Source organism: Teleopsis dalmanni, chromosome 2 (genome assembly GCF_002237135.1).
Source record: "Teleopsis dalmanni isolate 2A chromosome 2, ASM223713v2, whole genome shotgun sequence".
Classification (NCBI taxonomy): Eukaryota; Metazoa; Arthropoda; class Insecta; order Diptera; family Diopsidae; genus Teleopsis; species Teleopsis dalmanni.
The window spans coordinates 38,398,195-38,413,818 of record NC_051847.1 but is presented as its reverse complement, the minus strand read 5'-3'; the positions used below and the strand labels follow the sequence as shown (position 1 = coordinate 38,413,818).

Sequence of the window (15,624 nt, the reverse complement as noted above, 5' to 3'; positions counted from 1 at the left end):
CGAAGCAGTCGAGAAGAAACCATAAAAGCCAAAATATTGTATATTATTTTGAGTGTAACAAAATTTTAAACGATTTTATTTTAACAAAGAAGATTATAATTTGGTATGTTTACGCTGAGCTGACATTTTCGAAATACAAAACAAATACAATATTTGTTCTACAAATTAAATTTGTATTTTTATGTGTTTCTACTACTGCGGCTCCTAGCTGCATTGTGTACCATAAACTGGCATCCTTTATTTTCATTTCTAAAGGAAAAAGTTACAAAAAGCGTTTTAATTGAAAAAGTTTACAGCTTTCCTAGTTTAATTGAATTTTTCACTTTTCAGTTGTACGTTTACGATTGTAGGATGACTTATTTTTTACCTTATAGATCTGAATTTATTGAGTCTGGCATATGGATTTACATATGTATCCTTCAAATGCTAAAGAATACCTTATATATTTATAAATATTTTTATTTAAGTGACTAAATTGTTAAATTCTCGAGAAAATAATTGGTTTTGACACACATAAGGTAACATTATAACACAAATGCATACCATTTGTGAAGAGTACTATCCACCAAATGATACATGCACGTCATATCATCACCTTCTGATAATTACTTTACAACTGACAGTGGTCTCTTTTGTTTTACGTGATTTCCTGCCATCTAGGCTCAACATCACGGTGCTCTTGGAATAGTCTGCTCTATTCCGCCGGTACCAATGAAGAAATTCATGCAAGTTATAACTTCCACCTTGGTAAGATGCGAGGCCTACCTACTGACCTCTGCTACAATTTGAGCTGCAGCACCCGGTTTGAAACGCACACCACGACGAATGAATGACAAGCAAAACATTCTTCCCGCTTATGTTTGGGTATTAACCACAACCACTTCGAAGCCAACACCAATGGTCAGTATAGCCGAAGCTGTCGGGCCACTAACCCCCGAAGTACCATATAGTATCATCTCTGGTCAGATGTCGCAAGTTGCCGCCCATAACTTACTACCATTTGCACTTCTTGCATAAGTGCCAGACTGGCACTTAGTGATAATAGTCGCCTCTTACGACAGGCCATCCTAACCGCGGGAGTATTCTTTTCCCCTCTCCCCAGGGAAATTTAAGTTGACAGTGGTTTAGGTGACCACAGTTTTGTAATTTTCGAGACAAATGATACAAAAAAAATGTCATACATTGTCAGGATAAATACTCTTGTAGCCCAACAGTGACTTCATAACCAATATGAAAACTCTACATCATGGCAATTCATTATTATTAACTTGACTTATTGACTTGAGTATAGAAGCGATCGTAGCAATACTTATAATGTTGAGAATTTTATTCCACTAAAATCGAGAGCAATTTCAAAAAACAAACAGAGTTACATAAAAGAATTTATGAACCATACAGTGAAGTTCTAGGTCATCAACTACGATTGACCAATATAGTAAATTTAAACACGTTTGTACAAAGACATATATAAAAGACCCACATTTGACTCAAGCAAAACCATCAGTTATTTCCAAGAACATAAAAACGTTCGTGGTTTTGAAATGGAACCCGTACCCTCATAATACAATTGGAGATCTGTACATCAGTTGATATTAAAACTAAGGATAGTTAACTATTATATGAAAGGGAAGAGTATACCGCCATTCAGATACTGTACAATTAACCAATTAACATATACTCAACTAGTGGGATCTAACCTACTACACACCTCACTGGCACCTCGCCCATACTTTTTGGCTTATATAAACCGGGTCCACTAGGTATTAAGGTTCTTACTCATATTCCCCTAATTATTGGAATGAAGATTCTACATTGTTATAGAAATCATCTTCATTCATTCCAAAGACATAGTCTTAGTGAGTTCAAGTCTCACAATGTGGCTTTTGATGCTTTCCGTCTACTGTAAAGAAAAACTATTTGGATTTACTTTAGAAGCTTTTTAAGTGAAATTGGGTATCAGAACGGCCAATTATTAGTTACGGAATAGTATTTATTTATCGTTTACTACAACTAACCAAACAATTTATATACATAATATGTTTGTATAAAGTAATTTGAATCCGGAGTGTAGCTAGCTTGATTCATATTAGCATTCTGAACTGAGATTAATATACCTTGTAGAGTCTGTTATGTTTTACAAGCATCTTAACGATCTTAAAATAGTCATTTTAATAAAATAATTTTTAAGTACAGAAATAATGATACTCGAAATTCGTTCATTATTATGTTAAGCCTTTTCCTTTTACTCTATGATAGCTGGGGGGATTCTGCAGAGTCCCACCCACCTCACTGACTTATTTGAGTATTCCTGATAATCTTCGTGATTATTCAATGATTGATCTAAAATCTGCGTACCGCACCGTGCGGTTAGTGATTACTCTGAGATTAAATAGTGCTAAGTAGAGCAGCACTATATAGCTTCAGAGCTCTGTCTCTTATGTATCCCTTATGTTTTTGACCTATTCTAAGATATCTTAACATGTCATTCGTGCGGATGTACCATGATACTTTAAAGAACCTTCGGAGAGTCTGACTTTGAGCAACTTTTAGTTTTTGAATAGTAATGGGCTGGTCTAATTATCTGACTATAGATCAGCTTTCTGTTCTTCACGCTAAGATTGTTGTGTTTGAAAAGTGGTTGTGAGCAGTGCAGTGTTTTTGCGCAACTACTTCTTTTGACTTGCATGTGCTTGTGCCAAGTGAACCGCTTATCAAATGTGATTCCTAAGTATTTAATGCTGTCCTCCCAATTAATCGCGATGTCACCGACTTTCACTCTCGGTGGATTACTAATAATAAATAGGGATTTAGTTTTCTCATTGTTAATTTTTATTTTCCATTTCTGGAAGAACTCCAGAATGAGATTACAATGCTCCTGCAGCGTGTTGGTCACATTTCTGGCAAATGGAATATTTCCACATATGTACAATATTAAATTATTTTTATATTATTTGCATTTCAATTATACTATACCAGAATGAAAACATTTTAATTTACAATTTATATTGTCATTGTTTAATAAATTTAATTTAACACATATAAGCTATAAAAATACCAATTCCAATTAATTTGAAACAATTTCGAATGAATATTTAAGTTATATGTAAAACATAATTAAAATACAATACATGTGCCAGTAGAGAACTAGAAAAGGAACCAAAAATACTAATAGTTAAAGCAAATAATACTGATTACTAATTTCATTTAGAAGCAGAAATGTCCTAATTTCTTAATTAAACATAGAAAATGCATTTACAAGTAAATATGCAAAATATATTCATTCATTCATTTTCTACCCAATTAATTTTCAATTTCTGAACTTAACAAATCCATTGTCAAATATTTTCGTTTATTGCCAAAAATTCTCTATAATACCAAGAAGCTTAAAATATCTTAACATTTATTTTATTTTATTTTATTTTGGACAATAAATAAAGCAAGGCATATACTTTTGGTCCAGAGCTACCAACACTGGTGCGCATATACTATAGACTGTCAACAGGACACACGTTTCCTTTAATTTTCATGCTTTCACCAAATCCAAATGTCTTCGGTTAGATTGTTCTAACGGAATCCTTACATGCATAATTTATTTATGGTTTCGTAGCCAAAAGCAAAACTTTTAATTCCCAGTTAAATATCCCAAGCCCCTCCTCTCGCAATGAGCAACAAACAAAGCATAATTTTAAACAAATTTTTACCAACTTGGAAGTAACTTTCTTCATGTTGTGTATTCTCCTTGTGCTGCTTCTTATTCTTATTGCTTTCTTTAGAATTGGTCACTTTATATTGTGAATTTCGACAAAATCGTCCTTCTTCACTTAATTTGCATATTTTTAGTAGTTGTCTTTTTATTCGTTTTTTTTTCTTTTGTTTTTTTTTTTTGTGTATAAATAATATTGTAAAAGTTGAGATTTCGTCTTTTTTTCCATTCTATTCTTGTTGTCTTTGCAATGTGCCATTGTGATCCCTTATCAGTAAGGGATTAAAAAGTGTTGTTCGAAAGCCCTTAAACAATCAAATGTATTTAAAAGTATTCTCGAAAATTTGCGTATCTTAAACCCATATCAATGCTAATTACGATGAGCTGAAAGCGTACCATTTGACTTAGAGTGATGTTAGTTTTTGTTGGAATTATTACTAAAATAGTTTATTTATACACAAATATAAGTTATAAATATAAGTAGAAGTTTTTAATAGAGCAACATTTTCTAATTATTTGTAATTAATTTATATTTTAATAATACTTATTTTTTAATACAAGGAATATTTCCAAAAAACCACTGATGATGGATATTTGACATTATTTGAAACACCTGTATGGTAGGTCAAAAATTGAATTAATTTATATACAATAAAAAATTTTGTTGTTCTTATTCACTACTACTGTAACTACCTCTCTATTAAAACAATAGTTTCTATTAAGAAACATGGTTTCTTTCAACATAATTGACTTTAAAAATAGAATTTAATTATTATTTTAAATGGTAAAATTAAATCAGTACATAAAAGAGACCGCACTTCATGGAAAAACAACAAAGTAGAATTTAAAGCGGGCTCAAAGTTTTGGTACCCTGATGGATCCAAATTAGAAAACGTCGGCGCTGGAGCGAGAATTGTAGGGCCAAATTTTCAGAAGCAGTAGAATGAGCCAAGTGGCTACCAGTTTTCAAGCAGAGGTCTACGCCCTAGACCTATGCTTTATAGATATCATACTTGAGAAAGACTCTCGATGCCATGATATGCATCTTCTGAGACATTCAAGCAGCTCTAAAATTATTAATGGCATTCTCATTCCAATCGAAGTGGGTTTGGAACTGTTCTAACTTTCTCAATATCCTAGCAACGGGAAATTTTGTGAGTCTGCTATGGATTCCGAGACATAAGAGGCACGAAGATAATGTAGTGGCGAATTTGGCCAAAAAGGGAGCAAAACCACCTTTTGTAGGTGTGGACCCCTTTTACGGCGTAAACAACAGCTACAAAGCTAGCTTAGTATTCCAAAACGAAAAACAAAACCTAACTGACTTCTGGAGAGGCCGCATACCTTATGCGGCAAACAAAACGATATATTATTCCTGAATATATTACGCCTGAAGCTGTTTTAAATTTTAGCAGAACAGATATTAAACTCAACACGGAGTTGCTAACAGGCCACTGTAGATTGTGGTACTACCTGAAAAATATTCTCCAAGTCAGAGTCACAGCATATTAGAAAGACATGTTATGAAATTTAGTCTACCTTATAATGACTTTTGCCGAGGTTGTGGCGAATGAGGAAAAGATTCTCATCTTTAGCTAAAAGAAGATCTAAAATCTTCGTTACTGTCAGTCTGCAAAGATAGAGACTTAGTCAAGTTTATGGAATTATCAGGTTTTTTGATTTTTACCTAATGGGGAAGTCGTGCCTTTCAGCGCTGAACTCTCTTCAATGCATGTACAAATGCCAATTCTGTGATACTACACTAAGCCATTATTTGAGCTTAAGTGAACTTTGGGCACAATGCAGTCAACCCAACCTAAACTAACCTAATGATTTACCAGATAATGCTGAGGAGATTTATTTCCATTATCTCTAGCAGGCCAATAAGCAAACAATCTCCAAGACTGTTGAATTTGCTTTGCCTGTATTTCTGGACAAAGATATAGAAAGTATTAGGCACTCTCAGCTAAAAAATAAGCTTGTAAAAGCCTAGAAATTTATCGCTGGGTTCTAAATTTTCTTCATTCTGGCAACTCATGCACGATGCAATTGCTGGATTAATTACTCGGCAATTACTCTTACTAAGTCATAGTTCTTCAAGTTCTTTTATGAAATTTTTTATAATATATGTAAAAACTATTTCATAAGCAATTAAATAGGTTTTTAATATGTGTTGTAGGTTTTAATATAAGACACGTAAAGCTCATGGTATTCCTTCTCTACTCTGCATTGCATTTTTAAGTATTAAGTCTTTAAAATGCATTAACAAACATAAACAATTTAAACATAATTAAAACATATTTCATAAATTTTATGCTTTATGCTCTTTTATTATTAATAATATTTTTTCAGGTGGTGCAATAGTCGTCGTTGTTGTTGTTGTTGTTTAACTTCATAACATGCGTTGCTGACTTTCTGCTGTTGTTGCGGAAAATGTTGCATTGTTGGCTTGCCGGAAACTTTTCTCTCCACATATTTTACTAAGTTAAAGCATAAATTCCCAAGCAAAAGTTCATTTAACTTAACAACTTTTAAACTTCATATTTTGTGTTTTGTTTCAGATATTTTTTATTTTATTTTTAATATTTTTTATTTTTTTTTTCAACGCAACACAATAAAAAGAAAATATCTGGGGAAAAAACTAGGAAACAATTTAGGCAAATGTAAAACCTCTGGCTAAATTTTAATATCCTTGACAGCCAACTTAGGAGTATGTAAAAATTAAATTATAAATGGAGTTGGTATATTAGATTTTATTATATACGTTTGTAGTTGTTTGTAAATTTTTAATTTATTTAAATACAGTTTTCTGTGACATTACGCAATACTATACTTTGTTTTAATTATACATGACTTTTTTATGGCGTTAAGTACCATCAACTTTCATAAAGTTTTGTTTATACTACAGAATAATATCAGCAATGTTAGCTTTAAGGATCTTTTCATATATGACTTCTAACTATCTGCCGAAAATCCAATGAGAAGGATCCCATAAAAAATTCTTCGGGCATCCACACCTATGATAGAATGTTGGTGGATAGTTGGTAGATAGTTGGTTCGTTGATTGCAGTGGAAAGCCATCAGATAACTATTCATGTACCTTAATTACCGATTACCGACTTAATTACCATTTTGCTACCACAATCTCCGCAAAAACCTTTAAGATATAAGAATATGGACAAAGAAGTATCTGTCAAAGAAGTATCTTCCTAACCTATTGCTTATGGACAGCAAAGTCGACCATTTACAGAAAAAGTGTTCTATGGTTTCTTTTTCCTGCAGGTTTCCACAACTTCTGCAATGAGGATTATAAGATATACGCAGTTTCTCTACATAGGTCCCAATAAACCAATGACTTAAAAGCACTTCAATGAGCCTTGCGGTGTTCACGCAATCTCTTTTGATGAGTTCTCAAAATCCAATTTTATTACAGATGAGCCATGTTAACAGGGAAGTTGAATATGACTTAAGTGTCTTCTATTGGCATATGTTGGTGGAGGAATTGTGTACATTTTACCTACATATTGTCAATATTTTAGAGAATTTGCTTGACATTTCGCTGTGACTGCATATTTTATATAAAGTTTCTCTTAGTAAGGCCTGAGAAACTCAACGAAGAGAAAACTGGGATACCAAAACGAACAACCTATCGAATTTCAATTGAAGATTTGGGAAAATGGGAGAATATATACACGTCACTTACTCTAAAAAGATGACTTAAAATGCTGGGGAGTTTGATATTGCTTGAGAAAATAAATCCATTAACCATTATAGATTTTCTGGTAGAGATTTTCATTGTATTCAGCTTGCTTCTGTTTGTGGTTCTAACATAAAAAAAAAATTTTCTAAATATTATACATACACAAACATTAAATATCCGCTCAATCTTTGAATTTTATCCCAGAGTCTTAATTTTTGAATGAATATTTTATAATATTCCATAATTTAAAGTGGACAAACTCACAGGAGCTGAATCAAACATTCAGTTCTGTAGACGAAGATCTTATTGTGGAATAAATTAGTCCAGTACAACGTCTACTATAACAAAGTTTGTAAGCAAAAGAAGAAAAAGAAGATGGTCTTTCTTATATAACCTCTAAATAAGACGAATCTTTTGCCTACTCAACCAAAACGTCGACTTTACTTACGATACCATATTACCATATTAGTTCTGTAGACGAAGATCTTATTGTGGAATAAATTAGTAAACAAAAAAAATAAGGAGAAGAAGGCCGTTAACATGGTATTTGTTATATAACCTCTAAATAAGACGAATCTTTTGCCTTCTCAACATAAACTTCGACTTTACATGCGATACCATCTAAATGAGATGGATCTGTCTGAGGAGATAAAACGTTTCAGCTTGTTTGAGAGCAGATGAGACTTCTAATCACATTCTTTATAACTGTCAGATTTTGTTACAGATAGGAGAAGATTAATGAATTGAAAGATATTACTCTAATCTGAGATTAGTTTGTTCTCAACTACTATTATTTTGATTTCATTCACGGTCTGAAGGTTCTTCTATTCAGTTACTGTAGGTTAACACAAAAAATCAGTCATAGTTACAGTACTCCGCTCCTCTGTAAGCTATGCAATGGTCTACATAATGTGTTGTAAGTAGAAAAAAATATTTTTGAATGAGTTTAGATCAGGCTAAAAATAATATTGGATGTCAAAGGAAACATCAATTTTTGATAGATTGAAAATCGGAATATATATAATTTGTATAGTTCAGTTTAAAAATATTATTGGGTTTCAAAAGAAATAATAATTTTTGCATGGATCGTTGATTAGGATGGGAAACACATGATTATAATAATTTGATTCAAAACTGTTATTAAATTTCAAAATAGATAATTTTTACATGGATTGACGGAAAAATGAGACGGAAAAGTTAACAATTCAAAAGAGATAATAATTTTTGCATGGATCGTTGATCAACATGGAAAAGACATGATTAGTATAATTTGGTTTAAAAATATTAAATTTCAAAATGGATAATTTTTACATGGATTAATAATCGGGTTTGGAACGACATGGTCTGTTGAGATTTGAAAGGAGACGGATTCATTAAGAATGTGATATTATTTTTGGTATATCACCTATAAATCTAAATACAATAACTTGAACCGATTTATAGGTATAAGGATAGGCATAGATTTTAACTAATTTTTAGTCGGTAATTAAAAGAACAAAATTAAAAATGCATTACTGTCCATCTACAATATCGCGTCGAGTACATTTTGTTCGCCACATATACCAAGTATAGTTTTTTTCCTACGCATGTGTATTTTTTTTTTTTGTGTGATAAAATTTAAATAAATTTAATTGTTTCGACTTGGAATAACACTATTACTGCTGTTATAAGTACTTCTGATGATGTTGGCAACACTTTTCGCGCCGCCATTTTCACTGCCATTGTGGTTGTAGGTTAAATTAGAAACCGGAAGCATAACTGTGCTTGCCGTGATTATTGGTGCCGTTGATGGTGTGTGCACCGTTGCTGTGGAACAATATGAATGACAAACACAATTAAGGTAATGTAGTGTTCGCGTACCCACACAAACACTCAAACACTCACACACTCAAACACTCAAACACATGTTTAAGCCATAATATTGTGTTTATGTTTTTCTACTTATAATTTGTTGTAAATTAAATGAGTTTTCACAAATTGAAACAGTAAATGTAATTAAAAAACTTTATTAAAATAATAAATTTGCATTTGACGTTAGCAACTGTTATGGTGGCTTATATGAATTCGCAGAATTTGTTGTTAAGTGCCCAAGGAAATTAAAAATAAAAAGGCTTTATTGTGCTAATGTTGCGTAGGTAGTTGTTGTTTTTTTAAGTTAATATTGTTTTTTAAAAATTATAAATACAATAAAAACTGTTCAAAGATAACTTAAGTTAACTTTTCATATTATATTACTTAACATAATTAAGGCTTTCATAACTATAGAATAATGGAAACATTAATTAAACAGAGTATGGAAAACACCTACTCACCTACAATAACAACAACAGAACCAATAATAACCCATACGGGTTTTATTAAGTTTTATTAATAAATAATAATTATTTTTATTATTAACTTATTATGGATTTTAATAATTTTCTTTAATTTCTCAAACCTCACTTTTATTGTTGCTTTGTTACTATTTTTAGTGTTATAACAGATCTCACAGATCGTAGTCCCAATGCGTGTTTGTATAAAAAGAATATTTAAATTGATGATGGGACCGAAATCTTTTTGTGGACTAGGATATAATACGCTCCTTTCTAACATAAAAATAAAGAAGAACCTGAATAAAAAGCATTACTGGGATAATATACCAGAATTTAACCAATCCAAATCACTTATTGGTACCTATAATAATAAGCGATACCAGGATGGTATGAACTTATCAAAAGAAAAACTTAGAATCAGCACAAGAATTCTTACTGTAGCGGCAATAAAACTCTGTAAAGTAGGTCTATACTACTTTTCATTGACGCAACAGGGCTTAAAGACCTACTCTAAGCCCAGAAAGTGGCACAATAAACCCGTTGGTCGCAGTGCCACATCCCCTAACAATAATAATAATAATAATAAAAGGATATTTATTATAATTATAATTTTTAAAGCTTTTACATGAAATCGCCCAACAACCCGTATTACGGCCAGAAGAGTTCATTGTATCAATTTCACTACACAAAGTCCTTTAAAGCTTTGTGAATAAAGTCCAGATCTAAATCTAGAGAAGAGCTCTTGATCTATTCTGGTGACAGAAATTCTATATGAAATAAATTTCTTCTGTGTGTTATTAAAGCTAGACAGTCACAAACAATATGCATAGTAGTTTCCTCATCTTCGAGGCATAATCTGCATTCCAAATGAGCAAATAATCGTAGTTTATAAAGCTGATATTTCAGACCATAATGACCTGTAATGAAACCCATTATCAAACTCAAATTACATTTTGAGAATTTAAGAATGTTTTTATAGGAGTACGGTGCTTTCCTTTGTCTTAGTCCTGAGAAGTCTGGGAAGTACAACGATACGGTTTCAAGGATATAGAAAATGGGCTCCTATTTGGAAATCATATCGTTTTTAATGCATTAACTAACGACTTCAACAAATACTTGAACTCCGTAGTATCTTTATGAGATATCTTCCGACCCGTCGTATCTCAAATTCACTCCTGAGGTGACTACAGGTTAATTGAACTGCAGCATAAATATATCAATATTTTTCAAATCTAGAATATGCAGATGTTATTATGCCATTGAAGGTACATTAATAGTTAACTTCGTAACTTAGGCAGCTATAAGTGGAGAATGTTAAAGAAAAATGAATCCCTTCACATCAAATTAATTTTAATATAAGTCCTTATGAATAAGAAAAGGATAGCCTTATGTGACGTTTGACATATCTAGTCAGTCCACTTAAATCGATTATGGCATTACCTAAACAATACAGACACATTTAATGTGCCACATTAACGCGGCATTTAATTATCAATCCAATGATAATAAACTAAAGTTACGATTTTATTTTATTTAATTTTTTTTTGTACTTTTATTTATGTTTTAATTATATTTCAATTTTTGTTTAATATTTGTTAGCAAACAATACAGAAACTAATTTTGTAATGCAAAGTTTATTTTGCTATATTCCAAAATAAATAAACAAAAGTATTTGTAAATATGCTAATTGAAATTTTATGCATAAATTAATATTAAAGTAAACAGCGTCTGATTTATATTAATTTTTTTTAAGTTTATCATAATCACACATTTTTAAGTATACACAAATTATAACAAAAAAATTTTAGTAATTTTAAAAATAATTAAATTGAAATTTTCACAACAAAAAAAAATTCATCTTTAGCTTTACTAAAGCTTCTATAATCTTTACTTAAATAATTTTGTTACAAATTAAATATCTACTATATACTTAAAATAATTTTTTCAAAATTTTTAATATATGTAAAATCCATTTTACATTAAAAAAAACCTATTTTCGGGAGTTCTGCCTAAAGAATAATTTTTTCCCTTATGCATTTGATGCACCTGAACTGACAATGAGCTCCTAGGTTTACTCACAAACTGAGAACTTTGTTTATAAAGACATATATATTAACAGATAAAAGCGCTGACAGATGCACAAAGAGAACTATTATTCTTTAATAGAAGGACCAATGATACACTGCTAACTATAAGATTATGCGAGGATTTTCTGATATAGTGGATGCATCAAAATCCCAACAAAATCAATTGCTTTCAAGTTGTCAAAGATATGACCTGGCATTTCTATAATGGAACAGAACTTCAAGGGTTTCAATCAGTCAAATTTTGAGCAGTAAGGAACAGAATTTACTATTGCACCAGTATATCTAACGCAAGTTTAATCCACAGTCCGGACACCCTCTAAAAACGTATCCAACGCTTGTTTTAACGGCAAAAAAGATTATGTTGTGTTAGCTGGAATTGAAGGAAATTATCTATTATAAGTTGCTCCAGTTTGGTGCAATAGTAAATTCTGTTCCTTACTGCTCAAAATTTGACTGATTAATGAAACAATCAAGGAAAACCCTTGAAGTTCTGTTTCGATCAAATAAATTATTATCACATTAGACCTCAATCAATTGAATGAATTCCGAATGAAAAACAAATAAAAACCGAATATAAACCGAATGGAGACACTCATTTCTCAAAAATCTCAGGACACAAGTAGATAAGATCAGTATAAATTCCACACTGAACTATATAGAATCTGTAGTTATCATTGGCATTAAGCCCCATATCTAAAAATTGGTGGTTGACAGGAATTTGTCCAATTAAACAACTACTGTTTAGTATTAAATTAAATCTATTCAAAGATTTAATTAGATTGGACTTGACAAAAGTACAATTTTTCTTGTTGACTCGAGTTGTACGAATTTTGAATTAACTAAAATCTTCGGGGAGTGTATAATTGATGTGTTGAAGTACAAATACAATCCGAGTATCGATATTAACAGCCCACTACTTTCTCATTAAGATATGATAGTCGATATATTTGTTATGATTCCTAATGTGATGTACTGATTGAATTTACTTGATCATTTGGTTTTTTACTATTATTAACCATCTTCAGCTTATAATCCCTTTTTTAATTTTCTCAAACCATAAATAGTATTAAAATTACAGATCGTAAATAAGATCGTTTAATGGGAATTTGATAGACAACGACTGGTACTGGGTTTTATAATATCAAAAGTTTACTATCAAAGTAATCATTGAAATCGACGAGAAAAATTTTGATATATTTTTAATTTAGTAGTTTTAGAATTTTTTTAATATAGTTTTTCAGTTAAGAATGTTGACGAAAATTGCACTTTTAACCAAAAATAATTTACGACAACAATTCCACCACATAAGATGGCTGGCTTTTCAATTCCTTATACCAATACTTCTGGTATTATTATTGATCTTCGCACGTATCAAATACAGAATTAAGAGAATAGATGAGAAAACTTTTGCACCCAATAATTTGGAAGGTATTTTAGAGTAAGTAAATAATAATAAAAAATATTTCATAAATTATAATAAGCAGTTAGATTAGATTCATAGATTATAATCCACAAAGCCAGTTATTTGTGAATTCTCTAAATCTCGTTAAAGAAAAATATTGATATTGCTGTATATCGTTCATTCCAAACTTATTTGATACTATATAATGTAGTTAATAAGTAATCTTCCTTAAGTAACTGCAAAATCAACGATATCATGTTAAATCACATAATTGATGACACATACTCCAAATCTGTGTTGTCTGTCATTCGATCGATTAAAAGTTAGTATTTTAGTAGAGTACTTCTTAATTATTATCAACTATAATGATTACTGAGAATATAAACAATCGGGGCAACAAAGGAACCCTGAAGCTTCTCTGTTTCTATCTGGTTGTCTGTTAAACTCCAACAAAAGTTTTTGCAGCAACAATTTTGAAGAGCTACACTTCATTCTTTTTGTTCAAATGAACGGTCTTGTAAAATTCGTAAATAGCCGCCTTTCAGGATTCTAATTTGATGTCAGTACGGACCTATTAGTTTTTTATGTGGTCTCTGCTAGCAAGCACCATCTTTCATTCCAACTGTTATCATACCTAACGATTCTTTAAATTTTACCCCAGTCAAACTTACCTTTTCTTCAACAGGAAGAGTACATGTATTTTGATAGAACTTGATAAAAGAGTTATCGTCTAAATTATTTTGTAGGTGTCCCAAATTTTATTATAGTGAATAACGTAGAAATTTCAAATTTTTATTACTGCGAACTTATCAATTTTTTCATGGTCTCGGACATGACATTACCAGTGATTTACTTAATAATCTGTCTTGATGCTTTCACGTATCAAGATAATGCGTTGATAGACGCCGCACTGACCTCCGTGGACTACCATTTACACTCCTAGCCATGTGGGGTGGTTCCAGGAGTTTAGTCACCTCTTACGACAGGTATATTTTACGTTGGGAATATTCTAACCGCTTTACCGCGAGAAGGAGGTGGGGGTTGGGTTGTCGTAGTCTCCGACTGCACGCACCACCAACCTAGCTGCGATTCGAACTACTACCACATCCAACGATTTCTTAATAAAATTCAGTTCGCCGAAATAGAGTATTATTTAGTTGCTCTCGCCATATTCTGCTTTTGCATGACCTAAAAATTTGGCCTAGAATCATTGACTTACAATAGATGGAGTACAAAATAATGAATAAAGTCAAATCTTCGAATAATATCTTTACTTTATAAGCGACCTACTATTGTTCTCCAATAAATCTCAGTATTAATAAGAAATACTCTATCAATAGATTGTAAAGTTTTTATGTTTATCGTACTGCGTTTTACTGTAGAGTGCTGGTAAGCATTTATGATCCATACCATATGACCTTATTTCATAGTTTTAATTAAGATATTCGATTGTAATATAATAGTAACTATGACCATTTTAAAGGCACTTCAATAAAACGTTAATAAAAAGGCACTTAATCACTTGCTACTACTGATTCTAAAATAGCATTTAAGACGTAAATCGCTACACATCCTATTCACACTTGACACTTACAACCCACTTATTGGGTGTTTGCATTTTCGGTTTGTTTAATTCTTGAGATACCATTTTATGACAACATAAAGTTTCGTTGGTCATCTTCACCTGTAAACTCCTGTAGTCTTATAATTCCACTTTTAGTTATATTAACTGCATAAATCAGTAAAGTGAACTGAAGACATATCCTAAAGGAAATTAAAAATGCTCTTTCATTGCAAGAGACTCCGTGCAGTTCGTACAGTTTGTTTGTAAACAATGTCGCAAAACTTACCCAAATCCATTATTTGGATTTGGAATCTCCGAGCAAATACCAGTCAAAAAAATGCACAAAAGAAAAGTTTGTCGTGCATAAAACTTAACATTTACAATGCAATAAATTTGGTTTATTTTTCGGAAAGAAAATCGTAAAATGTCCAAGAGTAGAAGAAAATCCTGAGACAGTTGCAAAGACCGCTCAACTCGGGGAGCAATTAAAATAATTCGGACAATGGTTAGAAACAAAGAAACTCTACAGCAACTGTGCAATTCTGGAAACAATGTGGGTTTGCTTTTTTTTTATAAAACAACACAGCTGTGGAGAGAACGGAAGATGTGAATGGTAAAAAATAAACAAATAAAATCTTTAAAAATATTTCTTAGAATGTTGTTGTTACTTAAAAATGGAAAAACTGAGAGAAAAACGGAGTTATAAGCGGAAACTTAAAGAAAAGTTCATGTAAATAAAACTCCTGAAAACTCTCAAAATGAAACTTTCACTTCTTATGATTTGGTTTAAGCAAAATTGTAAATAAAAAAATATATTTCAGACATAAACTCATAGATTGCAGTAGGTCTAATTAAA

The 15,624-nt window shown here is 31.4% G+C and overlaps 2 protein-coding genes across 2 annotated transcripts in view; one reads left to right on the top strand and one right to left on the bottom strand.

Moving 5' to 3' along the window:
* LOC119674348 (ATP-binding cassette sub-family A member 17-like) overlaps window positions 1-845 on the bottom strand; it is a 4,893-nt gene extending 4,048 nt beyond the window's left edge. Inside the window, exon 1 of the mRNA XM_038085484.1 lies at window positions 774-845. Within this exon, the coding sequence (XP_037941412.1) occupies window positions 774-845 (72 nt within the window). The remainder of the gene's footprint in view (window positions 1-773) is intronic.
* Window positions 846-13,029: 12,184 nt separating this feature from the next.
* Window positions 13,030-15,624, top strand: part of LOC119674347 (ATP-binding cassette sub-family A member 17-like) — a 49,464-nt gene continuing 46,869 nt past the window's right edge. Inside the window, exon 1 of the mRNA XM_038085483.1 lies at window positions 13,030-13,240. Within this exon, the coding sequence (XP_037941411.1) occupies window positions 13,050-13,240 (191 nt within the window). The 5' untranslated portion in view covers window positions 13,030-13,049. The remainder of the gene's footprint in view (window positions 13,241-15,624) is intronic.